Source organism: Leptosomus discolor, chromosome 11 (genome assembly GCF_034619465.1).
Source record: "Leptosomus discolor isolate bLepDis1 chromosome 11, bLepDis1.hap2, whole genome shotgun sequence".
NCBI classification, from domain to species: Eukaryota; Metazoa; Chordata; class Aves; order Leptosomiformes; family Leptosomidae; genus Leptosomus; species Leptosomus discolor.
Window position 1 is genome coordinate 952,958 of NC_141401.1, and position 27,766 is coordinate 980,723.

The window sequence follows — 27,766 nt, forward strand, 5'->3', positions numbered from 1 at the left end:
GGCAGCGGTGGTGGGTAAGGGAGGAGCAGCCGACCTCAGCTCCCTGCGCTGGGGCGAGGCTTTGGGCACCGTCCCGTGTGACATCCTTGCCTCTAAACTGGAGAGAGGTGGGTTTGACGGGTGGAGCACTTGGTGGATCGGGAATTGGCCGGATGGTCGCACCCAAAGAGTCACAATTAACGGCTCAGTGTCCCAGTGGAGACCAGTGACGAGGGGCGTTCCTCAGGGGTCGCTATTGGGACCGGCGCTGTTTAATGTCTTTGTCGGCGACATGGACAGTGGGATCGAGGGCACCCCCAGCAAGTTTGCCAACGGCACCAAGCTGCGTGGTGCGGCCGACACGCTGGAGGGGCGGGAGGCCATCCGGAGGGACCTGGGCAGGCTGGAGAGGTGGCCCCGTGCAGACAGGGTCACACGCTGGGCAACGAGTGGATCGAGAGCAGCCCTGGGGAGGACTTGGGCGTGCTGGTGGATGAAAAACCTGAATTAGGACCCAGCAATGCGCCCTCGCAGCCTGGCAAGCCAATGGCAACCTGGGCTGCATCCAGAGCAGCGTGGGCAGCAGGTCCAGGGAGGGGATTGTCCCCGTCTGCTCCACTCTGGTGAGACCCCCCTGCAGGGCTGCGTCCAGCTCTGGGCCCCCAGCATAAGACAGATGTGGAGCTCCTTGAGCGGGTCCAGAGGAAGCCGTGAAGATGCTGAGGGGCTGGAGCAGCTCCCTGTGAGGACAGGCTGGGAGAGTTGGGGGTGTTCAGCCTGGAGAAGGGAAGGCTCCGGGGAGACCTTAGAGCGGCTTCCAGTGCTGAAAGGGGCTGCAGGAGAGGTGGGGAGGGACTCTGGATCAGGGAGTGGTGAAAGGATGAAGGGTAATGGCTTTAAACCGAAAGAGAGGAGATTTAGACTAGATATGAGGAGGAAATTCTTCCCTGTGAGGGCGGTGAGGCCCCGGCACAGGCTGCCCAGAGCAGCCGGGGCTGCCCCCTCCCTGGCAGTGCCCAAGGCCAGGCTGGATGGGGCTGGGAGCGACCTGCTCTGGTGGGAGGTGACCCTGCCCGTGGCGGGGGGTCGGAACGGGACAACGGGACGGTCCCTAAAGCCCCTTCCAGCCCGAACCGCCCGGTGACTCCAGCGAGGCCCCCGGCGGCGCCCCCGCCCCTCCCGCCATGGCGGCCCCTCACGGCCGGCCCCGCCCCGCGCTGGGCGGAGCGCGCTGCGTCAGCGGGCGGGGCGCGGCTCGGGCAGTCCGCCGCCGTCCCGGCGTGCCCCGCGCGCGGCGCTGGCTGGGGGCCGCTCTGGCGCGCTCGCCTCACCGTGCCTGCTGCGAGCGCCGGCGGTGGCGGGGAAGATGGCGGCGGAGGCGGCGGATTCGTGGGGTAGGTGGCGGCCGCCCCGCCGCGCCGCGCCCCGCCCGCGCCCCCCGCCCGCGCTCACCCCCCTCTCCTCTCCCCCTACAGACGCCGACAGCTTCGAGGTGGTGGAGCCGGTGGCGAAGCGGCTAGTGCCGGGGGTGGCCGGAGACCGCTGGGCCGGCGAGGATGAGGAGGACGACGTGAAGGTGCGGCCGGGCGGGCCCTCGCCGGGCCCTCGTCGTGTAGCGTGGCCACGGGGCCGTCCCCGGCGGCTGGCGGCGGCCCGGGGGCGGCGGGGAGGAGAGCGGAGCGGGCCGGGCCCGCCGGGGGCCGCTGCCATATGAGGCCGCGTGTGCGGGGGCCGCGGCGGCGCGGCCCGGCCCGGGGCAGGGGCGGCGGGTGGGGAGACGTCCCGCCGAGCGGGTCGGGCTCGTCGGCCCGGCTGGATTCACGCGTCTCCGGTGGTGCCGCGGTGGCCCGGGGAAGCACGCGTGTCCGCGGCCGGGCCGGGCCCTCGGGCAGGCGGCGCGGCGGCCCGGGCGGGTCTCGGCGGCTCCGCCTGTGTCGAAACGACTCTCGGGTGTCGGCGATCGCAAAGGGCAGCGGCCGGTGACGGATGACAAGTCAAAATGCCAAGTGGAAAACGAGTCAGGCTCTGCCCGGCGCCCCTTAATCCCCGCTCGGAGCTGGCGTTGCTGCCCGAAGGTCGTTCCCGCTGCCCTGGGTCTTCCAGGGGAGAAGCAGCCCAGCCAGGCAGCTGCTTTTCCAGCCTGAAGGGGCATCTCCTGTTCTCTGGGGGAGCCACCTGCAGCTTCTCAGCTGCTTGCCAGGCTGCTGGGTGCTTCCCGGGGGCCGGCTCGTTCCCCCTTGCTTTCTGTAGCCTTCCAGATTCACAGGTTTGAGTACGGTGCGCTGGGTGAGACATTCGGGGTGGAAGCAGCGCTGTGGTCCCGCTTCTGCTGCTGACCAGAAACTTGTGTCTTGTAGCAGCGTGTCTTTGCCATCCCTTGTTCCTCCTCCTTCCCTCCCACCCACCCCCACAGCTGGAAGGTGCAGCAGCCTCCCTGGGCAGGTTCACAATTCGGTAGTGCCCAGATCACTTAACGTTTATTTAAGGTATTGTTTGGAACAGATTTTTACTGCGTTTCGAAGAGCGATGCCTGTGTGGAATCGGTGTTAAAACGTGTGGTTGTTTGTCTGTGATGCTTGTGACAGCAGCTCTTGGTTCTCCCCTGCGTAGCTCCAGCCGTCCCATAGCGAGGCGGGGGGGGCTGAATGGGTGCTGCCGCAGGAACGCCCGTGTGCTCCGCGTCCGTACGGACAGCGAGCGGAGGGACAGCAGGGAACATCTGAGGGACGTGGCCGATGAACGTAAGGAATGGAAGTAGGTCAGCTGGAAAAGACCTTCTTGTTTCAAATCGAGCTGCTGCGATGCCGTAATAGACCGTCTCACGGGGTGACTTGGTCGTTGTGGTGTGGGCACCAGTGTGACGCTTCCTGGAGTGGGGTGTTGCTGCTGACGGGGCGAGGACTCGCTGGGTTAGTTATTTAGGCTGCTGGCTGTGTTACCAGAGTATCTGAAGAACACCAGCACAGTGGTCCTTGGGGCTGATGGTGGCATTCGTTTCATAAATGGTACGAAAAAAGGAGTTCATCTTGTCTTAAAAAAAAAAAAAAAACCCCACGAATTTTAGCGAGTTACAGGCTGCCCATTTTCCTTCTTAAATTTAATAACGCCCCCCGCCTGTGGCTGTCCTGGGTGTCACGTTGCAGCAGGCGGGAAGGTGACGGGAGCTCTGGCTGGAGCAGCTGCAGCCGCGGTGACGTGGAGCCGCACGCGTGGGAACAGCACCGGTGTCTGCGTACGTACACGTGGGCCTCGGCCTCGGCCTCTCCGTGAGGCTTTTCCTCCTTCCTTCGGAAGTGAGGCGCTCCCCTGCTACGCCAGCGCGTGTCCAGGGGGCCTGGGCTCGCGCTGTGGTTCCCTCAAAGGCTCCTGTGCTTTCTGTGGCCGATTCGATGAAGGAACAAGGGTTTCCCACGTGCAGCAGCAACTGCTCCGCTCCTCCCGAGGGAGTGCGGTGTTAGGACCGGAGCTGCATCTAGAGAGCAGGACTGGTCCAGCAAAGAAAGCTGTTGTGTTTTACTGTGATGTGCTCTTCCTGTAGAAAGACTAAAGGTCCCAGAACCGAGCCTGGGAGCTGGTGGCTTCGGCTCTAGACTCCGTGTTTGCGAGGGCCCACCTTGGGGAAGTACCCGCGTAAGAACAATGACGTGGTCTAAAACAGAAGCACAAAGTGGTTTCTGACCACGAGTTTGTCTGAAGGTCGGTATCTCGTGTTTTGGAATGTCTTTTTATGTATTCAGATTCTCTAGTTTATTTTGGAAGATTTTTTAGTAATGAACTTAGAGTAACTGGTAAGTTTGGAAACTTTGACTCCCCCAGGTTTAAAATTAGCATCTTCGTAAGCAGCAAAACTGCTTCCCAGTGTTACCCCGAACACAAGTTCCCCAGAAGACGGGCCTCCTGCCAAGGAATTTTTGTCTATTTACTCTTGGGCAATTCTGTGCTTAACAAAGCCAAAACGGGAACGTGTGTGCTGTCATCCAGGCGACAGCCTGTGGCTGGTCCAGTCAGCTCTGCTTGCAGGTGGACTGGGAACCTAAATGCAGGAGGACCTGACCCTTTCCAGTCACGCCTTCTGGTTTTGGGGGGAACAGTGTGCATTTTCATCTGTTTAAGGCACACGTGAAATCCTACGAGAGCTGCCCTCGTCAAGGGTTTATTGATGTGAAACGGAAGATGTTTTCAGTAGCCTTGTTTTAGCTAAGTATGTGTAAGTGATGAGTATTGCTGAAATCCTTCAGAGTTCTAAGCTGCTTTAGTGGGTATAGTTTGGAATAAAGCTGTCCTCTTTGAATCATTTAGTATCAGTGCAAAGGTACAGCATGAAAGCAGTTTTCTTTTCCTCACTGGAAGTTATAAAGCACAGAAATAGGCGTAGATTTGGGTGCTCCCCCCTGCCCCTGGGTTAAGAAAAGCCTGCTTATCGCATTAACCGTGTTCTCCTGCTGTTTAAAGAACAAAACAAAACAAAGAAACCCCAAAACTTGGCGCTCGGCGTGGCTGCGAGACCTGCGTATCTCGGCGCGCCAGGCTGGGGCGAGCCCTGGGGTGGCCACGTCTGGCGGGTCGCTCCTCCGGTGACGCCGAGCTGGCGGGTGCCCGTCCCCGGCTGCGGCAGCGCCGTCCTGCTGGCGGCCCCACGGGTGGGCTCCGGCCCTAAACGCCGCCGAACAGCTCGGGGGCAGGTTGGGCAGATGGGGGGCGGCCGCTTTGCCCTCCCAAGGGTCGGCTCTTCCTCCGCGGCTGCGTCGCCTCGGCTTGGCGAACTGGAGCTGCCGGCGTGCGCTGGCCCCGGGCAGGCGTGGCGGCGGGGACGCGCTCGGCTGCGGGGAAGGAGCGTCTCTGTCGCGCCTGAAGCCCTCGCCCACGTACCCTCTGTTCGGTCTCCCGGACGTGCCGTGGTTTCCTTCGGCCCGTGAGTGCCTTGACAGCCCGGGCGGGGAGCCCTCCCTCTGGGGCCCTGCACCCTGGAATGCTCCATGTGAAAATCTGCCTCTGAAGGACAGGGCAAGGGAGAAGGCAGGGAGCTACACAGAGCAGTAATGAAAAGAGCTATTTGAGAAGTGGGTGTGACAAAGCCTTAATTAGATAGGAGCTAGAATAATGCTGCTCCGAATTCCAGTCAGCTTCTTGGAATGTGGAAGGGAAGACGGGTCCCTTACAAGTGCCAATTAACTGGAATGAGCTGGAAGATGAACTCGAGTGTCTTCCTTGCTTAGATCAGCACATTGTACTGAAGTACCGAGTTCTTCCACCAGTGTCTTTTATTTCGCCGTGCCAGTAGAACCCTTGGAAATGAATAAGTGGCTTGTGTGACCACTCGCGTTACTGTTGTGAGGTGGAAATCACAAAATTCAGGATTTATGGTTTTAAGCTTGCCTGTAATGAGGTACTGACGGTATGTGCGATTTTTGTGTAAACTAGGTCTTGCCAAATGTAATCTCTTAAGCTTGCAAGATGAGGTGAAACAGGTAACTAAAATTAGATTCCTTGGCTTCGGCTCCTGGTGTGTACATCATGTGGTGCTCGGCGTGTAACTTCAGCTCGGTTTTAGAGCACGGATCTCCATGTGGAGGCCATCATCAGCTGGGATTTGCGGTGGCTTTAGGACAGGAATATCCATTCCCCTAACCCTTACCCGGGTGACTGTCAGAAGAAGGTGCAGAATTACTGCTGGTGAGGTCTGCAGGTGACCTCCACGGGTCAGTTCTGTAGGAAACGATGCTTCCTCCGTGTTCGGTCAAACCAGGTGCGTTTTGAACCACGGATCATCCACGGGGGTACAGGGCAGTGGCCATGAGGAGTGGGAGTCGGGGGCTGTGAAAGGACGGAGGGCTGGGAGCTGTGGCTGTCGGTGAGGCGTGCGGCGCGGTAGCCGAGGACCACTGTGCATCTCGAACACGTGTGTGTGTTGAAGCAGCCTCAGCCATGTGGCTGCAGTCACGCTCTGCCTCCAGCTCTCACCCACCCGAAAACACTTGGGCACGTGGTGGCTGCTGGAGGACACTGAAGCGAGGTTGTGGGCAGTGTCTTTGACCGCTCCTGGGCTTGTTCACAAAGAGCAGCAGTAACTGGCCAGCAGCGTGGTGGCGTGACTGGTATGAGCAGGTAGTCCTGCCTGCAGCCGGGCTGCCTGCGCCCTCCTCGGCCTGCCCGCTGCTGCCTGCCCCGCTCCCATGGCACAGCCCGGGGCTGGCAGCAGGCCGGGTTGGTGTCGCCGCACGGGGGGCTCGGCCTGCGGCCCCAGGAGTGCTTCGCCCGGCACCGGGGTGGGGGAGTGGGTCTCTGGGCAGTGGCGGCAGCGCGTTCTGGTCTAACGTGGCTTCAGCCGAGCTGCCCGTTCCCAGCAGCACTGCGGGCGCGTGTCCGGTGGCGTGCCAGGACCTCGAAACGTGTCATGCAGGGAATGAAAATAAACTCGGGCTTTGCTGTGGGTGTTGATCCGGCTGTTCGCGATCTTCCTTTGGTAACTGGTTCTGTGAACGGAAGCTGCCGTTTTCATGGCCAGAACTGGTCCCAAAACACGTTGGTCAGCTCCCGAAAGCCGTGCCCTTGTTGTGCACCTCGCCCCACTTCCCCGCTCCGATACGTGAGACTAATGGCCGTGTGAGCACTGAGAGAGCGGTACGTGAGCTGCTGCTCTTTGTTACCTAAACAAGTAGAAGAGTATCTGTAAGAGAATCTTAATTAAAACTTACTTTGTAGGATAACTGGGATGATGAGGAGGAAGAGGAAGAAGTAAAGGAGGCGGAGATAAAACAAGGTAAGACTTAAGAGGAACGCGTGGCTCTGTCCGCAGCATCGGAACAGGCTCTGGTTTCGTCTTGAGTGTATCTGAAGAACCAAACCCGTGTAACGGGGCTGGGTCTGGTTCTGGCCAAGCGTGTCTTCAGCTCGCCGTGTTCAGGCTCCAGCCCCTGAGCTCTGTGGCTTTCTCTTTGCTCAGTGTTTCTACAGCTGCTGAAAAAAACTCTGCAGACCTCTTGAGTGCTGTGTTGTTCAATGTCTTACAGAACCAAAAGTTTCAGAAAAAAAGAAAATAGCAGAAAAAATAAAAGAAAAAGAAAAGCTACAGAAGAAAAAGCAAGAGGAGCTTAAAAAAAGGGTAACTCCTCCTTTCTTCTGGGTCTCATAAAATTGAGAGGGCAGGTGTGGCTTGGGTTGTTGAGGCTGAACAAGAGCTGTAAGGGTCTCGACTGGTCGGACAGAACAAACTGAGGTCTTGTACGTAACGTCTGGAGGATGTTGGCTTTAACTTCTCTGTACCTCAGCCAGTTATTGCAGGAATGCTTCTCCCGGTTTCTTTTGCACGCACCGCGTGATAGCACACGCAGTCGTGACACTCAGAACCAGAGCGTTTCTTCCCGCTTGGTGTAAGATGAACAGTTTGTTAAACAACGGGCGTTGTGGCGCTTCACGGCGAGGGTGTTCGGGGCGGCCCGTGCTCGAGGTGTCCTGGTGCCGGGCAGCAGCGAGCCGCTCGGTGGCACTGGGAAAAACTCAGTTTCTCGTTCCGCCCCTGCTCAGGGTAAGCAACGTGACGTTCTCCCGTATCTGTTCTTGTCGCAGTTAGAGGCACCAGAGGAACAGAAAGAACTTACACCAGAAGAACAGTTAGCAGACAAACTACGACTAAAGAAATTGCAAGAGGAGTCGGACCTTGAGTTAGCAAAAGAAACTTTTGGTAAGTGCTGCGCCCAGCCGAGCCAGGCAGTGCCACGGGAGCAGCCCAAAAGCGCTGTGGCCGCTGACTGCAGCCGGGTTCGGAGCGGGCACCCCGCCAGAAGAGCGGAGCGGGGTCTGACTGAGCAGGTTGTGCTGCTGAGAACAGGGAGGGGGGGTTAAATTCAGGCTGCCGGAGGCGTGTCCTGGTTCTAAGGACTAATTGCAGGAACCACAAAAACGGCTTTAGAACAGGTCGTGGGAGGAGGCTGTAGGAAAAAGATGTCTGACTGTATTTTCCAACATATTGGTGTTTCTGGTAAAAAGATGAGTGTGTTGAAAGAAAAAAGTGCTGTCTGTTAATGTTCTGACGTGCTTTGCAGCAGGGGTTTAGTGAGGCTTTGGACGAGCGGCCCGGCACAGCTCATGCGTGCTTTACCTCGGGCAATCCCTGCAGTGAGCTCGATGCTGAGAAGGGCAGCGAGGTCCGTGGAATGAGCTTGTTTCCCGGCGTAGGCAAAGCAGACTTGAGCAGATCCTTCTGGGTTTGGGCTCTGACGCGGCTGGCAGAGATACTGATTCATAGCAGCATGCTCCAAACATGAAAGTGTTTCCTCGATTATAGCGAGTTACCCAGCTTATTACTCAGTGAAAAGGCTGCTCTGTGAGTCTTCGGAAAGAGCACGTGCCTCGGGGAGGGGGGTGTAAAGGACCAACTAAATTTTGCACTTAGGAGCTCAAAGGAGAATTCTGTATTTCGGGGGAAAGGGGCTTCACGTTGCTTCCAGGGAACAAGAAAAGCTGGTTCACGGTACTAAGCTTTGCAGCAAACCCTCTCTCTGTCCAGGCTAGTAACTGTTAGCTTTGGTGTGGCAGAGCCAGTGGCACTGAAAGCGCAAACCTCCGCCTTGGTTCTGTGCAGCTTCGGCGGAGGCGAGGACCTGAGCGTCAAGGAGGTGACTTGTCGCTTTCGGGGATCGCTGCTCATGTTTTCTGTAATGGCTCTGTCTTTCCGTGCAGGTGTAAATAACACTTGTGGAATAGATGCCATGAATCCCTCTTCAAAAGACGACTTTACGGAATTTGGCAAACTACTAAAAGAGAAAATTACACAGTACGAAAAATCATTACATTACGCCAGTTTTTTGGAAGCGTTAGTTCGAGACGTATGTATTTCATGTAAGTGAAGTGAAAGACATGCTAGAACACGCTGCTGCCAGAAGCGCAGCGGAGTTGAAGTGACAGTAAATGTTAAATCGGGATTGATCCGTGTAGTTGATACTGAACGCGGTGCTGATCTGGCCCCCCGACTGCTGCCCGATTCCATTCCAACAAACTTCATCCCAGACTGCCTGCCCGTACAGGGGTTACTCGTTCGGTGTGACCGTTAAAGACAGTCACTTTTGGATCAGCATAAAAATTCATACTTTTTAAGCTCGCATGCTTTTCTTGAGGCCATTCCTAAACCGATAATAATGCTACTGCTGTGACTCTCTGAGCCAGATAATGTGAGTAGCTCATTTGGAAGGAAACTGATGAAATGGAGTTCATGCAATTCTGGGACGGCAAAATAAATTGTTCTGGAATTCAACATGTAACTATATGGAGATAAAACCAACTTAAACTCCTTTCTCCCCCTGGCTCTGGAGGCTGAAGTACTTGGTGAACTCGCTGCCCGAGACCTCTCCCTGTGCTGTGCACGTGTTGCCCTTCAGGGCAGGGGGAACGCGGTGCCGTTTACTGCTGCCCAGGTGCAGCGGGCGCTGGAGCTGGGAACTGGCCTTGCAGGTGGATTCCAGGTCTTCTGAAGTGAAGGACATGCAACCTCTTGGGCCATTTATTATTAATAGTAATTTATTGTAATCCACTGCTCCGCTTGGCATGGTTTTTTACTGTATCCATATTTTACTGTTCAAATGCCTCCTCATTAAGACTTCCCTGTTCACCAGCTCTTAATTTGCGAGTTTCACGTTCTGCGGCATCCAGGCTGCTTACTAGGGACCATCTGAAACAGCAGTTGTGACGATAAGGACCAGAATCAGCCAGTCTGTGTTTTGCTGCTTTAAGCCAAGTAATTGCTTGTGCTTATTTCTAGTGTTCAGAGAATGTTGCTGTCAGATTATTTAACTGCCTTCTGAGAACAATATTGATGAGGAATCTTTTGTTTTCTTTTTTTTTTTTTTTTTTTTCCCCTGATGTAGTGGAAATTGATGATTTGAAAAAGATCACAAACACTTTGACAGTACTATGCAGTGAAAAACAAAAACAGGAAAAGGTAAGGCGGCTGCGTGTGGCTGCAGCGTAACTGCCCACTCAGGGGCTGATCTGGAAAAGGGGAACAGGGCTGATGCTGACTTGAACTGCTGCTGTTGTTCTGGGTCGTGGCAGGAGATGAAACGATAACCTCGGATGCTGGTTTAGCGTTAAATCCTCTTCACTGTGTGGGGGAATCGGGAGCTGATTGAATCTAGAGATCAGGGGCAGAACCGTCATTAATCGGCGTGAACGTTACCGCGTGCTAGCCTGGTCCACTCGCCTCTCCTGGCGCTGAAGTGGCTTCTCCCGCAGAGCCTGGAGCCAGAAGCCAGCCTCACTTGGAGTTCAGTGTCCGTGTAGTACCAGTCTGTGGCAGTAACGTAAATCTTTGCCAAAGTTTGGGATTTTGGGTGTCAGATAAGTGGGATTTTCACACTGCCACTGCTAACGGAGCAGTAACCCCACAGGCAAGGAAGAGGGTCAGTTTTGAGAGGTGATGCAGTAGCTGAACTGATGCTTATGTTGTGCTTGACCGCACACAGCTACGTTAAAACTCCAGGTGTGGAGTTCAAGGATTAGTTGCATCATTAGGTAGCATCAAACTCGGGCAGAAGAGGTGACGAGTGGTGCAAGGCTTTCGGCGCGTTTAAATCCAACGGGAGGATCAGTCGGAAACAGACGGGAGCGGCGACTCGTAGCTGTCCGAGGGGAACTGCTCGGGCACGGGCTGGTAGGGCGCGCTGTGACGCCAGCTGGGGCTCCCCAGGTGTGAGCGAAGCACCTCGATGCAAACCAAACCTTGTGGCCAGTGCTGATGGCGTCGCGTGTGGCAAATGTGATAATCTGTCTCTCTAGTATGAGCAAGCCTGTGACTTACTGAGCCACACAAGTTCAGGAAGCAGCAGGGTGTCTGCTGCTGGTTGTGACGCTCCTCTCCCGGCCTTTCCTGTAAGCTGGTTTGGCCCACGCTGGAAGTACACCAGTCCAGCACGGAGGAGCTTCGCTGTGCAATGTCCTGTCAGGGTGGTTTAGGACTTCCAGGTTTCGCAAGGAAGTTATTCCGCCGCTGCGGTGATAAAAGCCACGTTTCCTTAGTTAAACGGGTAATTCCACAAAACCAAACACTAGACTGACTGAATTGTTCTGCTTGTTTCGAGCGTAGGTGAAAGAGGATGAATGACAGACCATGGGAGGGAGCTGAGGAGCTGGTGTAGCTGTACTGTGCCGAGGCAGCAGCGGGGGGTGGACGCAGGGGTGAAGCCGCTGCAGAGCGCGCTCACCGCAGGGGAACGCGAGTGCTCGTACCCAAAGACACGGGGCATTGCTCTAATTAGAGCAATGACAAATCACTGCGGATATTAATGTAAACTTGCTCTTCCTATTTAAGCAGAATAAAGCCAAAAAGAAGAAAAAAGGTGTTGTGCCTGGAGGTGGTTTAAAGGCTACTATGAAAGATGACCTGGCTGATTATGGAGGATACGACGGCGAATACGTACAAGACTTTGAAGACTTCATGTGACGTTTATCTCCCCTTCTGTTGTCTTTCTGTTGCCCATAATCCCTTAAACATGTAGCACAACTTTTCTTCCTTTAAATTCTGCCAAATGCTACAATCCAATTGCAGTATCTCTGTGCTGGTGGTTTAACTCGTGACGGGTCCGTGCTAAAGCACCGGGCTGCCTGCGCTGGGGTCGGGGGTTAGGACGAAGACATTTAAAAGCTATGTAAATTGCAGTTTAAAACCCCCAAATTCTGATTATGATAACTGTTGCTATTTGATTTTATAGTAACAGCCACGACATTGGAGGTGAATTTCAACACAGCAAAGTATGACGACCAGCACAGCTCAGTGACATGGCCTTAACTGTCCCTCCCCGGGTGACGTGTGTGACCAGAAGCAGTTTGCAGCAAGGGCAGGGTGTGCACGTAGTATTACACTTGCTTTGTCTTAAGTTAGAGCTTGAGGTTTTCAGTGTATTGTGAAGGGAACTGCTAACTTCAGAGCGAGGATACCGCACCTGGGAACGCAGCGCTTGAGATGGCCTCTGAACAGAACGGGGGGTGGGTCACAACGAGGAGAGTGGGGGCTTGTTTGAAAAAACCGACTTGTGTCTCAAGTATGAAGTTTAGTTTCCATTCATCTGAATTTCTACTAATGCAGCTGTATGGGTTGGGTATTCTTTAACAGTTAATTGCCTGGTTTAAGTGTAAAAAAACCCAAGACTTCCTTTTGGTCTCTCACGGGTTGTGGTAGATCTTTCACGACTCGGCCATTTTCTTTCATTTAAAAAACCCAAACTTGCTTAGCAAACTGCAACAGTTACTACAGTTGGGCAAATTGTTATGTTAACAATTACGACATCTGCAATGTTTTATAAAGCAACTAATTTAATAAAAATCACTATTGAGGACTTCACGTGCCTGTCTTTGGACCAGTTCTTGCAGTAAAAGTACTTGAAGCGGTGGCGTTGTGACGTGAGACGCGTGCTCTTCGGTCTGGTCTGTGCTCCGGCGTCCAGCTGAACGCCTGGCGGAGCGGCAAGATTTCGCTCTTGTAAAAGGGCCATTCCTTGTCCTCAGGCTCTGAGCGCTGCTGGTGGTGAACAGAATCCTTTGGGACTGCTGTAACCCCAGCACTGCCAGGGCAAACAAAGTCTTTTCTCGTGCTGGACCTGCTGAGCGCGGTGGCTTGTACTTACCTTGGGACTCTTTCAGGCCGGCCCTTACCGGTGCGAGCAGTTCTCTTATTCCAGCCGCCCTTCCTGAAGCAGTCCTGCCCCTGCAACCTGCCGTCTGCTCCGGTGCTCATTCCCAGTCTGGATGGATACGTGGGTGCTTCCACAAGGTAGGTGTTCTTCCAGGCCCTTCCCGTTGTTCGCGGTCCCATGTTTTTAAAGGCTCAGGGATGGTAAGTCTCAGGAGGACAGCTCGAGGTTCTCCTTTCATGCTAGGCACTTTAAAGCCTGCTAGTCGTTATTTAACTTAGCACAGCCAGCGCAGGCTAATTTGGTCTTTGAGAGTGACTCCAACTGGAATTTGAAGTCGGGTTCTGCTCAGGCATAATCCTCCCTACATAAACCACTGTGGATCGGAGGAGCTGTGACCCGGCGGGTGCAGACCTGCTCCAGCTTCCAGCGCTGCCCTTGCAGAGCTGAGATGAAAGCTGCACCCGTAAATCCTTGTCATCTGCAGCGGCTGCTAGCAGGGAAGGGCTCAGCGCCCAAGAGGACTTTGTAAGCTAGAAATCCAAGTTAGCACCTCTGCTAATTAACTGGGAGGCTGTGGCAACTCTAGTTTTGTTAGGATACTGTTCAGAGATAGCACGGTATCATCGCTTAATTGTGCTTAAAGCTGTCTCTGCTGCTGCCAGCCCGCCCCCCCCCTTCTCTGGGAGCACACAGAATCCGAGCTGAAACTGGGTTTCTGCCTGAAGCAGCGTCCAGCTCTTACCCCTCTCCCCACTTAGGTCTGACCTGGTCTGTAAACTTGCCGAAAGGCCCGAGTGGCAGAGCAGGCTGCTCGCTGGCTCCTGACGGGGTGTCGACAGCGACTGTCTGCCCCGCAGGGCTGCCCAAGCGTGAAAGGCGTTAAAATCCAGTAACTGTTAGGAATCCGTTTGTACTCGATTACTGCTTTTACTCCCAGACAGCAGCAAATCAAGATCTGCTGTTCAGACCAAGACTTCAACTTCATCACTAAGCTGGAAAACAAAACCAATCTAATCAGACTGGAATCACAGACCGGATTACCCTAGTGCGTGCCAAACTTTCAGAGGAGTTTGCTAATTGTCCTGCTTATTCCATTGTCAATGTACTGGACACTCTGCACATTCAGCCCTTTGTCGGCTTCGATCCCACGCCTGCCGTGAGCCACCAGCCCGCCCCTAAGGGAAAGAGCTGCTGCAGCTCGGCGGTTTGGCCGCGGCTGTGCCACTCTATTTGCTGGTTAGTCAAGTCTTTTGTAAACAGAAAGATTTATTATACAAAACCCAAGTTTAGGTTAGCACAGTCTCACCATTTTAGATATTTACAACCACCACCGGTTTTCTGGAGTAGCTTTCACGTAGCAGCCTATCCCTGTAAGCAGGTAACTGATAAAAATACCTGTTAAAGAACCAGTACTGACTATGCAAGACCCTGGGGCAGTGGGACATGTCAGAGCCAGGCTCTGCTCCGTGGGGGCTGGAGTCTAGTTTGATAACATATCGTTAAGGCAGCAGCCAGTCTGTGCGTCCTTCAGGAGCGCGTTTACCACGTCGTAGAACTTGTGGTCGTAAGCCAGCCTGTAGTACGTGTAGATGTCTTCACAGTGAGCCAGCAGCTTCTTCAGATTCTTCAGAGCAGCATCGGTAGGTGGGTGTTGTTTAACTCTGAAAATAATTGTACATGTGACGGAAACAGGTTTCACAGGACATCATTACAAGACTATCCTGCTACAGAACTAGAAGAACTGTATTTTCTTAAAAAGAGGCTGTGCTCAACACGAACACTTGGTTCTCTTGCTTGTCTATTTTGCTGTGACTCCTCAGTTTGATCTGACCAGCCCTACGGCGTCTCTTTATCCAGCCCCACCAAAACGGTAGAGGTGGTGCTATTTCCACAACGCGTTTGCGGAACGGAAGGTAGGTCTCAAGTCCCTCCACAGGACACTTCAGCACACAGAAGGTTTTAACAGCACCAAGACTTGCAGGCAACTGACCGTGCAGTTGCCCCTTTGAAGTAGCCTGTGGAAAAGCGAGTTCTTACACAAGTACTTACTTCTTAGCAATTTCCTCAAATATGCTCGGCTTCAGCGGTCGTTGCTGTTTGAACTCTTCGAAGTAAGTGAAGTCTCCCTTGGTGATCACTTGTTGATACAGAACTTCAGCCCAATCTGGAACAAACTCGTAAGCCTCAGCCACGATAGCCGCCTGCGGGGAGAACAGACGTGGAACTGCTGAGCAGGAAGGAGGTTACTCTTGCACAGGAACATCCCTGTGCTTGGGGGACTTAAAATATCCCAGGTCTGTCTCCTGTTTGGCCCATCTCTTGGTGCTGTTCTTGAGAGCAGCTGTATTACAGAGAAATACGAGGGTAACAAAATACTGCAAATAATTTTCCTTAACCCCTAAACAAGATGTCAGAGCGGGGTCACTTGCGCTCTTTAAAAAGCCCTTTTCTTACTTATTTCCCACTGTACAAAAGGCGGGATGCCAGCGTAGGTTGGATTTCAGGGCTCTGGTGTAGATTCACAGCAGCCCGAGAGCCGCTGGGGAGCCGAGGTCCCGGCTGTAGGATGGCGGCAAGGGCTGCCAAAAGCATCGGTCACACCAGGACGGCGCTTACACGTCCAGGCTCCGTCCTGCCTGCAGCAACAGCGTGGGCTAACAGCCGTGGGACGTGGTGGCCACGCGGAAGAGCTGAGCATTACGCTCACAGGAGCAGAGTGCTTAGGTACCTGCTGTTTGAAACGATAGTTTCCCCCAAAAAATTACAGCTGAGGAGGCCGAGCTTGCTTACCTGATAGAATCTAGGCAAGGCCATGATGGAGTCCATGAGGTTCTGCCTGCTCAGGTTGATCAGCATCGTGCTCTGGCCAGTGCTGAGGAAGTGCAGCTGGAGGGTGATGAGCTTCGTTAGCCGGCTGCAGCGCAGGGCCTGGCGCACACAGGAGTCCTAGGTAAGGAATCAAAGACAAAGAGAAGCTTCTGATGCCTGTTTCTAAAGGAAAGAAACAAATACTCCTGAGAGCAACGATGAGTTCAACGTTGTCTCGTATTTCATCTTGCAGGTCACTGCGGTTTTATCGCTGACCATATTCCTTTAGTTTTAAACGAAGCTTCACTCACCACAACTGCTACTTGCATCATAAGCACGCCAGTTTTTAAACACTCTATATTGTTCTGTTCTTGCTGGTTAAGCTCCCAGTAACTCCTCTGAAACGGGAACCTAACCGTAACCCAAGCTGCCAAAGCCTGAACAGGGAACTTGGCTCCACCAGCATCACTGAGGTGCTGGGATACTGCTGAGCCGACAGAGCAAGAGATCCCTTTGCTGCTTTTCTCCCGGGACAGGATTCCGCACACCCTCCCCAGAGCAGCTTTGTTTCTCCCAGTTCAGCTCACGCCCTGGGTGCTCCCAATGCTGTACAGAAGTCACACAATTCCATCTCATTTTACCTTAGAATAACTTTCTGCTGCATCAATGAAGAGCGTCAGAGCTTTCATCAGCAGCTTCTTTAGATTTGGAACATCCTGAAGAGACTCCTCTGAAACGCAGAAATAAATGAGTAACCTACTATTTAGAAAGGTGACAGAGTCAGTCACAAAAATACCTCTTGGCACCAAGTCTGTCCCAGAAAGCAACAAAAGACTACAAAAAACTTTTGTATTAAAAAAGCAGAAAGAAGGAGTGGTGCCTGTTCAGGTAACGGCCCAGAGCTACTGCTGGACCCTAGTCGAGAAGGCTGAAGAGCCGAAGAGAAATCCCGGTCGGACATTTGTGGTAGACGCGGGCACTGGCCAGTGCCTGGCACGTTCAGAAGCCACCTGGCCCGGCTCCTGCTCTAGCTGCCGTTACAGGCCCGGCTCCCCGCTCCCCGCTGTGCTCTCCAGCGCTGGCCCAGCCCAGCTCAGGCGTTAACACGTCACCCTGCACAAGTCAACCCCAAGGCTTTATGCAGGCACTCTCTGCAAAGCCCCGCGGTGTCACATCCTATTCAAGTGAGGGAAACACGCGTGGGTCCTCCCCCCTCCCACGCGCGGCACCACAGGAATGTGGCGTGACGGTAAGAGCCAAAACTCTCAACTCTTGACAAGCCGCAGGGCAGGCAGATAAACTGCTCAGTACAAGGACACCCCAAGCCTGGCAAGGACCGTCCTTCCAGACAGCGGAAGCTTAATGGATGTTACCAGGAGAACGCAATCAGAGCCACAGTTACCCGTCACGACTTCCTTCTGGAACAAACTCGCCTGTATCTCCCAGTTCCGCAGCTTCCACTCACCCCACGGCTGAGATTCGATCAGTTTGAGCTGTATGCAGGCAGCAGCCTCGTGATTCTCTCCAATTTCTCGGCACATACTGAAGCAGAGGGCTATCATGTTGTGCTTCTCGCTGTCCCCTGGGCGACAGCGCTTGATGTAGTCCAGCAGGGCTGTCTTCAACGTCCCGCTCTGCTCAGACGAAGGACCATCAGATTAAGATTTGAAGACTTTTTTTTAATTCACGTTTTGGTACCCACAAGCAAATCTGTTCTGGTACAATTTTCTAAAAAGCGATCATTACACTCTCTGAGGTTTCTCCACGCTACTTCAAACCATAAAGGCAATATTATGCTTGGGCTTAACGACACTACGTCGGGTAAGAAAATCCAGCACCCGTGTGTGTATTTATTTATTTACATACCAATGTCAAACCTGACATTTGTTTATGATTTTATGTTACAAGAAAGCTATAAACGTTTATGATTTTTAAAAATGCCACGGAACATTAGCTGGAAGTAAAACCACAGCAGGACATGAGAATTCCCAAGCTTGAAGTTTCCACGCTGCTCTTGTGGCTAAACTAAAACCAGAATAAAACCCCAAATTAATTTATTACTATGAAACTTGACTAACACTTCCTACACTCCAGTAATTAAAATCCCCAGATAATTCCACCTTGTGTAAATACCAGTTTCTGATGCAGCCACACAGTTCTCTGCAAGTTTTCCCCCTTTATCCCCCTTCACCTACCGAGTCCAATTTCTTTCTCATGAGCACTTCGAAGTAGTGTTTCTCATGCAGCAGCTCAAAGATGTAAGTCATTTCATTGTATCTGCCGATTCCAGTGAGAAGACGAACCTGTGGGAAGAGCAGCGTAAGGACGAGGCTCGCAGCAAAGCAGAGAAATCCCCGCTCTCGCAGCGGCGGGTGCCGCAGCAGGAGAGCGGCGGGCGGCAGAGCCCTGGGCCAGCCGGCGCAGCCGCGCGGCACGGCGAGGTGCACCACGCAGGCGGACGTTCCCTAGAGCCACAGGGGTTTTGTTCTTAAACCAACCTAGTGCATCTTCCTCACCGTGAGGCGAGAGGAGGTATTTGACCAAATGAAAATCCGCAGTGAGCCTTTTGGCAATGCCACCACGATGCTGGGCATGTCCCAGCCCCCAGGAGCCCTGTCCAGGCAGCCCGGTGATACAAATCCCCACCTTTCCCCTGCAGTTGAACTACTTTGACACTCCTGTTCTGATTCACTGGGCTGTTGCCACCTCACCATTCCACCCTCTCCACCGCTGTTTTTCCAGAGGAGTCTTGCAGGAGCTGCCGTGACACGACCCCATCACCTCCGCACACCAGACCTAACGCCCGCTCCTAGGGGCAGGCAGGGCACGACCCGTCAGCCAGAGGTGACGGACAGACGGCACTCCATCCCACCTCTCACCTCCTGCCCGTGGGCAGTTCCCTCCAACGTGTCCCTGGAACCCCCCACGCAGCCCCTGGGTAAACAGGGGCGGCATCAGAGACACGTACCACGAGGCCGTACTCCTCGTTAGGAGCCAAATGCTCATCCGTGAGAAGCCGTGCTGCTTGGAGGACTCTGGTGATTCCTTCCATGTGGCAAGTCAGACTAAAGCAATTATGGGCCAAAATCAGCAATTCTGTAACTGAAGAACAGAAGCACTTGGGTACTTCGGTTAATAAGCGGAGGAAGTCAATTGTTACGCCTCTCTCCAGAAGCGGCGCCGCCTCTGCAGAGGACACACCACCTTTCCAGTCACAAACAGCAGAACTGGATTAGAAACTGGAGCTATTATGGATCTGTCCTATGCGATTTCAAGAAGTAACAGTTTCTGTAACAGTATGTGTTCAGTCTGGCTTCTCAATCTGTGGTGAAGTCTGGGGCTTTTGGATCATTTTCTGAAATGTTATTTTATTCCACACACAGAACTTCCAACCTCCTCCACCAAAAGCTGACTGACAGACGTGTAACACCACATCAGCACTCCACTATTACCAGTCAGCCCTGCATTTGAAAAAGGAAGGCCCCTAGTCTGACATCTGGGTTTGAAAAACCATTCATAAACTCCATACCCTAAATAAATGAGCCAAACCAGCACATCTTGGTGTACTCCATCTTGCGTGGAAGGCCTGATCTGACACGGTAAAGCAACCCCGACACAGCGGAGTCCCAGACCTCACTCTCAGCACCGTGTGATTCACTTCAGCAAAGCAGCAGTCGTACAGGAACTGATACACAACATATTTAAAAATGCAGATTTTTAAAAGAACACAGTTAATGTCACAAACCTACACCACATCTTTGAAACAAACCAATTATAGCTCTGCCTGCAAAAAGGTGCTCTAGCAGACACTCCATTCAAAAAGAGGCAGAGTCCTCCAGCACAATCTGTAATTCCCACCACTGTTTCCTCCGTTTTCTCCTTACTTTAGTCAGCCACACGCACAAATACTAACGTTCACCCTTATACGGCTTAACCAGACAAAAAAAGGGGTGAGCTAAGATCTGGCACAGGACAAACACGTTAGGGACATAAAGATTACATGGAACATGGTATTTTTAGTTACTTATTTTCTCACAAAGGTTTCCCAAATTTCCAGTGTGGTAGCTGGATTCAAACAGAACAGTTCCAGCCCTGACTTCAGCCCTGCTCCTGCATCTGCAGAGCGTGTTCTAGGAGATGCTCTTTGCTCACCACTCTGGACAAACCCATTGGGCGTTCTGCCCACGTTAACACCCACGAGACAACTCCCACTCAAATCTTATCATCATCTGCCTTCCTCAGAGGTGAACTGCCCGGAATAAGGCTTTTCCAAAAGCAGCCTAGGCCAGCGGCCTGCCACGGCTGGTTAGCGGCCGCAGCACAGCACCCGAGTGCGTCGGCTGCGTTTTGTGAACTCAGTGACAACATCTCCACGGTGTATGAAGCTGCAAAGTGTAAAATGGACTTTAGTAACAACAGATCTAGAAAGTCAGATTAACAAACGGATAAGGAAAGCCATTCTAATCGTGGGTGACGTGAAGACAGTCACAACGCCCTCCTCCTGTAACTACAACAGTTCAGGTCACTCACTGACTGCATTTCCCAGCTGTTGGCACCAAAACCAAGACCTGTATTTTGTCTGGAAAGCAAACTGGCACACCACTTCAGCAAACTGGCACACCACTTCAGCAAACTGGCACACCACTTCAGCAAACTGGCACACCACTTCAGCAAACTGGCACACCACTTCAGCAACACGCTTGCTTACTGCGCGCACGCTCAGATTTACTAATTCAGTATCAGATCTGAGATCAGCAACAGACGCTGCCACCAGCGTTGCTTTTGTTCTCCGTGACGTGATTTTAGACCAAGTAACGCCACGCTTAGCCGTGCCCTAGTTACACCGAGTACTATTTGCCATTTACTTACTGCATGACAGCTCCCCACGTGGTACAGAGGCAATTTTATCCAGTAACTTCAGGCCAACCAGCGTGTGATCCTGGCACAGCTTGGCAAGCTGCAGGAATGCCTGACTCTCAGCTGCAGGGTTCGAAACCTGTTTCTGTCCTGTGTCCACAGAGAGAGAGAGTTATGTCACAAGCGCTAATTGTTCAGGAGAGATTAACTCATCGAAAAAAACCCAAACACACCCAGGTACCTTCATCCAGACTGACTTAGGACTTGGGACTACAACTCTAAAGACACTTCTGAACTTCCTGCCTAAACTTCAGAATCAGATGCTACTTCTTTGCCAGTTCATTCCAAAGAAATCCTGCTGAACAACCGGACTGCTACTGTAATTACACCCCTACGTTCACAAATCCAGCGGGCTGCTGCTGCTGAGAAAAAGAACGCTTCCCTCTTCCTTACACAGCACAATTCTGACCCATCCCTTGCAGCGGCTTTGATTTATACTCCTCCACGAATCAGTTCAACTCATGAACTCCACAGAAAACTCTTCTTTTCTGGATTTGTTTGCTGCTGGGTTCGTAAGGTGGCTCTTCCGAAGGAGGGGCGGCAAATCAGCGGAGCCAACCGAGGGAACTGGCTCAAGGGCAGCAGCGGGAGTGCAGGAGGTGGAGGAGCAGAAGACAGTAGGAGCAGAGGAAAGCACACCTGACTCGTGGATCTCCAGCTGATGGCTCATTGTTTCTCAGGGAACTTTGTCGTTAATGTCGTGGCAAAGCAGAAGTTACTCAGACAGAAAAGCCCCCCAGGCAAATTCCTGCTGTTTTGAGGAATATCCCTCATTTCACAAAGTGAAAAAAAAAAAAAAAAAAAGGAAAAATCTTTTGGCCATGCTTTACACAGAGAAACAAACATGAGTCTTTCCAAGTCAGATGATGTGGGGCTGCAGAGATCATGATTAAAAAACCCAAACAACCCTCTTTTTAAAAAACCACTGAATTTGCATCCATAAAAAGTAAAACCTTAACTACTACAGCACACTGGACACAAAAATAATGCAAAATAAACATTCTGTAAAACCTCACACAAGGTATACACGGCCTACAAACCTCACACAAGCGCTGCCCAAACATTACTGATGAGAACTGGCACTCAAATATCTCAAGAGCAAGGACTGTTTTCCAGGTGCACAAACACCACGCTTACAAACCAACACCGCTGAAAGACAAGCTCAAGCCTCTGTACTACCTTTCCCTTCTGAAGATGCCAATAGTTCCTGCGTGATTTCTTCAGCCACTAGCTCTGCCACAGTTTCAGGCCGGAGACCCTGCGTGGTGATGAACGCCTGAGCTTTCCTGCCCCGGTCCGGCTGACGGGACGACAGAATCGCCCGAAGCACCTTCTCGGGGTCGTGGGCTGAGATTTCGCTGTAGGGGCAGTTCAATTCCTAAGAAAAACACGCACACACACTTAGAAGATGCTACACAGCAAAAATTCCAGTCCAGAACATACACTGACCTGCAGAACATCATCTTAACAAGGAGCTGATGCAAGCGGGGAGTGCTGGAGAAGCAGACAAATCCCGGGTTCAGCAATCGGCCCCTCTACCAGTTAACGGTGCCTTCGCCTGTGCGCCTGCAGCACTAGTGCTCCCCAGCTCAGGATGGCACGGAAGTACTTTGTATGTGAAGTTCAATACTCACAGAGCTGTCACCACGGACAGAGATGCTTTCCGGAACCACATGTAAACTTTAACGCTTAAAATACCCAGGAGACAGACAGCAGTAGTTCCTCCCACAGGAAGAATTGCGTTTTACTGCACAAATTGTACTTATAAGGTTCCTTCTCCTCTTCCCTGCATACCACAAACTCTCAGTGAAAATGTTGTACTAGCTTTTATATTGGAAGAGGAGTTGGTGAGGTTCTGCAAATACTCTGCTGTAACACGTAAAAACTTTACGAAGTTACAAAGAAATTGAAAAATGGACCTGATAAACACAAAGATCAACTGTTTAGTCAAAAGCATGGCCATCCAGCTTCAGGCAAGAAGTACACGGATGGTATAAAAGGGAACAAGCCAGTCATAGGACCAGTTCTCAGTAGCTCAGACCTAAAGCACTCACTCCAAATAGTCGAGGCATGAAAAATTCTGTAGGAAAATCTAAGAACCTCTGTGACAAGGACGATGCTAATACTTTCAGCACATACACTGAAACCACAGACCAAACCCCTTAGAGAGTGGTTCTGCACCCTGAAAGCAGCGTTGGGCAGCGCCCTCCGGAGAAGCAGCAGAGGTGGGCTGCAGGCACTCACGAAGGTCACGGAGCAGAGGCAGCAAACAACCACCTGTCACGTCTCCTACCGCTGCGCGGAGCCCGCAGAGCCCGTCTGTGCTGAAACTCCTCAGGCAGCTGCTGTCCCCTCGGCTGCTTCTGGGCTGGTGGCGATCAGGGAGGCGTCCCTAAAGCAAGCGCTAGATGGACGCCACACGCTGGAGAGAGCGTCGGAAAGGCACAGCAAAGGGACACGGGCTGAAACCTGGCGCGGTGGAGTCAGAGGCGGGGGCCTGGGGGGTCGAGTTCATTTCCACACCTCATGCCGAGGAGGCATCTGCCCGTTTGGCCACACAAAGGCTTGTTCCAAGCCCCTGACGAGTACTTTCACCACTCTTTATCCTTTCCTCCACAAACCTCCACAGCCCAGCTTGATGCAAACCACTTGTTTCTTCAATGATGGTACTGGACACATACCTTAGAAAGCTCGTATAAACAGAGAACCTGTCTGCAGTAGTTTCTCCCATGGACACATTCATCTATGAGAGCCTTCAGACTGGTAACGACCTGATCATCTAGAGATGGAGCCACAACGTGCATCCAGTCTTCTAAGCTTGAGGCTGGAAACAAAAATACTATAAGTTCCTTTCTCATAGAGACAGGTAACACCAACGAGACTTACACTTGGAGCAACACCCCAGAAATCTGTAGCAAATACACAATACTTTCTCAGTCGTTGAAACTGAGCTCTTGATACCAGTGATTTTTTGGATTTTTTAGGGTACAAACAGCACGACAGAACACAAACAAGCCAAAATATCCACAGTAATCTCTCAGATGTAAAATTCCTGAGCTGAATACAGCGTAAGGGTTCAGCAGGCTTTCTGATGGCTTAGGCTTCACTTATTCTCTTCTATTTCTTTTAACTTTATACGCGTTAGTGCTAGCAAGCAATGTTCCAGCTGACAGCTTTCTCACTCAGACTTCATAAATATGCACAGAGTACTTTGCAAACATTATCAGCTTCAGCCTTGCTATTAATAAGAAACACTAAGCCCTTTATAATGCACAAAGAATTCAGAGAAATACACTAAGTAAAGCATTTCCTTGTTTCAGCTCCAGAAACGCACTCGGGATGTACTAGGGGGTGCTTTCCAAAAGAAGGACCGTAGATGAAGGTCAGTGCTACTTCACTGGCACAGAACTGTGCGAGCCGTTAAGAGACTGCAGAAACCGCACAGGAACACCCTGCCTGAAGCGCGTGTGAGCAGTGCGTGTTACAAGGCTTCAAACTCCTTTCGCTAGAGGATTTATGAACCAAGGAGACAACCGACTGCCATGAAGACCTCACATCCTGCACAAGTTCTGGGGGAAACACACCGTAACAGAAGAGGAAGAACCCAGTGGAAGCCCAGCAATGGTATTACTTGCCAAGCGGCCAAACTGGTCAGGGTCACTCACCGCTTGGGACTCGGCTTGGCTGAGACGCGCTGCTTTCAGTTGCCTTCTCTCCAGCTACAAGGAGAGTCTGAATATCCGTGTGAGATTTGCCTAGATCAGTCTCCCCTGAGGCCAGAGCCCTGCAGTGCAACACCAGTGAAACATCTCTGTTGTACAAGTGGAAATACTGACAAACGCGGCTGGCTTCATGCACGCTTCCTTCATCGAGAAGGCATCCGATCAGAAACTGGAGCGATTCCTCCTCAGCGTTAGTCAAGGTCTGCTGAGACTCCCTGCATGCAAGACCCTCTAGTTTTAGGTACTTTGGGGTGTTCAGAGCAGGTAGCTTTGAAAAAGCAAACTCCTTAGCTAAGTTATCAAAGGTAGGATCCCTGCTCGCTACCGCTTGGGAGGAAAATCTTGAGCTGCCTGACCCCTCATCTGCGGATAACGTTTGTTGTGCGATGCGACAGATCCAGATCTGCTTCTCTATCTCTTCTAACCTGTGCAGCGACACCGAGTCACTCTTGGCTAGCCAATGGCCAGCCAGGGTAAGCAACAAATGTCTCTCCATAATGCTGTTTATCTTCTCAGGAGCTGAAGGTTCAAATACTGCGTTTGCCTGATCAAAAAAAAACTCAGACGCAGCTTTGCTGGAGACTGAATTTTTCATGAAGTTGTCATGACATTTCTTCCAGAATCCAATTCTCGTCTGGTTTTGATGCCACTGTCCAGTGTCTCTTAAACGATGTAGATCTCTTAGAACCTGCAAAATTCACAGAGCTTTTGAACGACTGTCTTTCCAAAAGAGAAAAACCACGCTGGGTGGCCAGCGTACCGAAAAACTGAATTTGGATTAAGTGCCTCAATATGCAACAAATACACCTGCTTTTCTCACCAAATAGAACTGATTGCATAGCAAGTGAAAATAGTAAGGGAATAAGGAATAAGCTCAGCTCCTACAGCCAACTTGTTTGGGGTACTTGCATTTAACATAAAAAGTCATCTGAAGAAAAATTTGTGCTTCAGGAAGGCTGAGGAGTAACATTCTCACTACTGCCAGCAACAGGAGTATGAAGAGGTGAGCCCCAAACCGTACTGTACCTCTTGTGTAACCACGTTGTCCACGGGCAGCTCAGCTAGGGCTGCGACCTCCCGAGCCAGCGAGAACATTCCTTTCTCCTGCAGCTGCTCCAGAATCGATCTGCACTCACCCTGAAACGTCTCCATACTGGAACTGGTGAGGATGGAGCGATTAATCGGTATGGAGGAATCCTTCAGGGTCTCGCTGAGTGCACAGAGTTTCTTCACGTAAGGGCCTGTTTTAAAAGGGTATAAACAACTAAAGGCAGCTGGGTTTTAAACCGGAGGAAATTCTGCTGCTTATTTCAGCAACCCTCCAGAGAAGCACTCTGAAGCTTTCACGGGGCTGAAAATAAGCTCTAAATCCACACCTAAAATACTTCTGCAGATCATCTGTGCGCTCCTCATCAACACTTGCGCGCAATCATTCTCCCAAGCACACTTACACACAGTTCCGCTTCCACCACTGCAGTCCTCCGTAGGACCACGTCCGGTTACACAAAAATAAACCAGCAGGAATACACGTGAGCATTTCCAGTCACCCCAAACCCACTGTACGTGCTCTTTAGATGGAAGCAGTACTATCCTCTACAGAGGGAGCTGAATTTACCATCGAGTAGGAGATCATCTGCCGCAGCAAACAGCCGTAAGAGCTTTCCCAATTCATACTCCGTCCTACACTGCTGCATCATCAGCTCAAGAAGAAACAACGCTTGTGACTCCAGCCATGGCACAGGTAAGTCTGAAGCTGCTGGTTCACCTTCAGTTTTCAGCTGTGTACATAAAGGTTTTCAAGTGTTGGGTTGGGTTTTTTCTTGCAAATACATTCTGCATTTTGGAAGGAACCGCAGTGCAAATGGAAGGGGTACCCGATCTACCTCCTCCTTTCGGAAACAATGAACGTTCCCGAGGGGCACGGATCCACTACTGATGGGCGTTTGACTTTGCTCTGAAAGCAGTCAGTTTTACGGCAGGGTGACCACCAATTACTGCTGACAGTCATGGAAGAGACAAAAGGTGGAAGAAAGATCGAAACGGAGAGATAAAATGAACTGCTGGATGAACAGCTCCTGCCATCCTGCTGTCTGCTTTACAGGCAGATCCACTACGTGAGTGGCGCACGGGGAAAGGAAACCAATCCAGCCTCAGCTTGAACTGGAGGAAGGAAAACCACTAATAACATGGACTATTAGCTACCAAGATATGCCAGGAACTAGAAAATTGTGATGGACAGGGCAGAACTGAAGTAATTTGTGAAAACACCTGTCTGTGACAAACACAGAACACTGCATGAAAACACTCTGGTCCTCTTAAAACCAACTGCTAAGTCAGTGTTTTAATTGAAGTGTGTAATTCAGTTCACCGAGCCGTTTTCAAAGAGAAGTCTATGCAACTGCCAAAACTAAAGCAGTATCAACGACTTTTTCAGCAACTTTGAAACATATGCAAAAAAGCTGCCCTTCTTAAACAGATATTCCCTGTAAGTCACTGGTTTATCAGCTCAGTATTGACTCACCCTGCTCAGTACAGAACAGAGTATCCCACACTTACTCTCCCCAAATAATTCAATTTACCAACAGTGGTCCTACCTGGGTCAATGCCAGCATTCAAATAGGAAGCTACTCACACAAGGAGGATGGCATTGGGTTTCAATCTGCCCCTATCAACTTAAACCACAACGATTTAGAAAAATGCATTATGGGTTTTGAATTGCCCAAACCATTTTTCCACCTACTGCCAACAATAAAAAGAACCTGCTGAAACCCACGGCCTCACAAAGCAGCTCCTAGATCATTTAAGCATTCCCTTTTTCATTATTTTCATGTATGACATCAGGTGCCTATCGCATTCCAGTAAGGGAAGACCTAGGTATGACATTTAGAGAAAAGGAATTTGCTTACTTTTGTGAGACTCTCCTGAAACTTGTCCAGTTTGGTTTGAGCTTCACTGTATTTTTTACAGTTCATACATAGTTCATACATCTCCAGTATATACAGCACGGGGGAATCCTTTAAGACACAAAATAGGTTATAATTCGTCCCTAAAAATAACTCAATAAACGTAGAATTTGTCTTCCTCGCTACCAGAAAAATAAAGTTCTAATTTATTAAAATTGCATGCAAGGTTGATGCATGATCTGCAAATCTGTAATAACTGGAAGAAATTCCATTCAAAGATTTTCTTACTTAATCAGTGGATTACACCCAGGTTATCCATGCCCCAGGAAGGAAGACAGAGGGGGAATCTATAGGCCACCTCCTCTCCAAGATGATCTGAGATACACTTGAGTATACCAAAAAAAGACATTACTTTACCTTTAAAAAGAGCTGGAAGCCATTTAGAAGTGTTTTGCTTTTTTGCTTTCTCAAAAAGACTCTCCAGATAACTGACAGGTCATGAAGATCCCAAACGTGATCTTCTGCTGAGCTTTCAATATGGGCTGTGGCCTCAGCTCTGGCAGTATCATCCCCAGTAGTGATTATCCAAACACAGAGACAATGAATAATGTTTGCATCCTGCCAGAGGACAAAAGCGATGGGTTTATAACAGAGACAAACATCACCTCATTGTGTATCGCTTAGCGAAATGTGCTCTGCTTTTCACAATTACTACAAAAACTGAGAAAAAACCTCGACGAGTACGAACTACATATCGACCACTCAACGTAATCATGCACAACCATCACTTTGTTATTACTTATTCCTCTAAAGA

General features: G+C 51.4%; 2 protein-coding genes across 4 annotated transcripts in view; one reads left to right on the forward strand and one right to left on the reverse strand.

Moving 5' to 3' along the window:
- The first annotated feature begins 1,341 nt into the window (after window positions 1-1,341).
- On the forward strand, window positions 1,342-12,310 carry EIF3J (eukaryotic translation initiation factor 3 subunit J). 3 transcript variants are annotated; one of them, XM_086471696.1, is made up of 8 exons: window positions 1,342-1,373; window positions 1,455-1,555; window positions 6,682-6,739; window positions 6,990-7,081; window positions 7,546-7,660; window positions 8,659-8,817; window positions 9,840-9,913; window positions 11,282-12,310. In XM_086471696.1, the coding sequence occupies exons 1-8, from the start codon at window positions 1,346-1,348 to the stop codon at window positions 11,411-11,413; spliced, it is 759 nt and encodes a 252-aa protein (XP_086327822.1). In that variant the 5' UTR covers window positions 1,342-1,345; the 3' UTR covers window positions 11,414-12,310. The 3 variants fall into 3 exon arrangements, with proteins under 3 accessions (XP_086327822.1, XP_086327823.1, XP_086327824.1); XM_086471697.1 differs by having other exon boundaries at window positions 11,285-12,310; XM_086471698.1 differs by lacking the exons at window positions 6,682-6,739; window positions 6,990-7,081.
- Window positions 12,311-13,850: 1,540 nt separating this feature from the next.
- The window catches only part of SPG11 (SPG11 vesicle trafficking associated, spatacsin), a 35,423-nt gene continuing 21,507 nt past the window's right edge, over window positions 13,851-27,766 (reverse strand). Inside the window, exons 26-40 of the mRNA XM_009958174.2 lie at window positions 27,370-27,570; window positions 26,956-27,063; window positions 25,665-25,827; window positions 25,076-25,290; window positions 23,993-24,737; window positions 23,009-23,151; window positions 21,507-21,705; window positions 20,280-20,417; window positions 18,379-18,512; window positions 17,606-17,713; window positions 16,876-17,044; window positions 16,052-16,140; window positions 15,393-15,548; window positions 14,652-14,803; window positions 13,851-14,263 (exon numbers count right to left, since the gene is read on the reverse strand). Coding sequence (XP_009956476.2) covers window positions 14,083-14,263; window positions 14,652-14,803; window positions 15,393-15,548; window positions 16,052-16,140; window positions 16,876-17,044; window positions 17,606-17,713; window positions 18,379-18,512; window positions 20,280-20,417; window positions 21,507-21,705; window positions 23,009-23,151; window positions 23,993-24,737; window positions 25,076-25,290; window positions 25,665-25,827; window positions 26,956-27,063; window positions 27,370-27,570 — 2,901 coding nt within the window. The 3' untranslated portion in view covers window positions 13,851-14,082. The remainder of the gene's footprint in view (window positions 14,264-14,651; window positions 14,804-15,392; window positions 15,549-16,051; window positions 16,141-16,875; window positions 17,045-17,605; window positions 17,714-18,378; window positions 18,513-20,279; window positions 20,418-21,506; window positions 21,706-23,008; window positions 23,152-23,992; window positions 24,738-25,075; window positions 25,291-25,664; window positions 25,828-26,955; window positions 27,064-27,369; window positions 27,571-27,766) is intronic.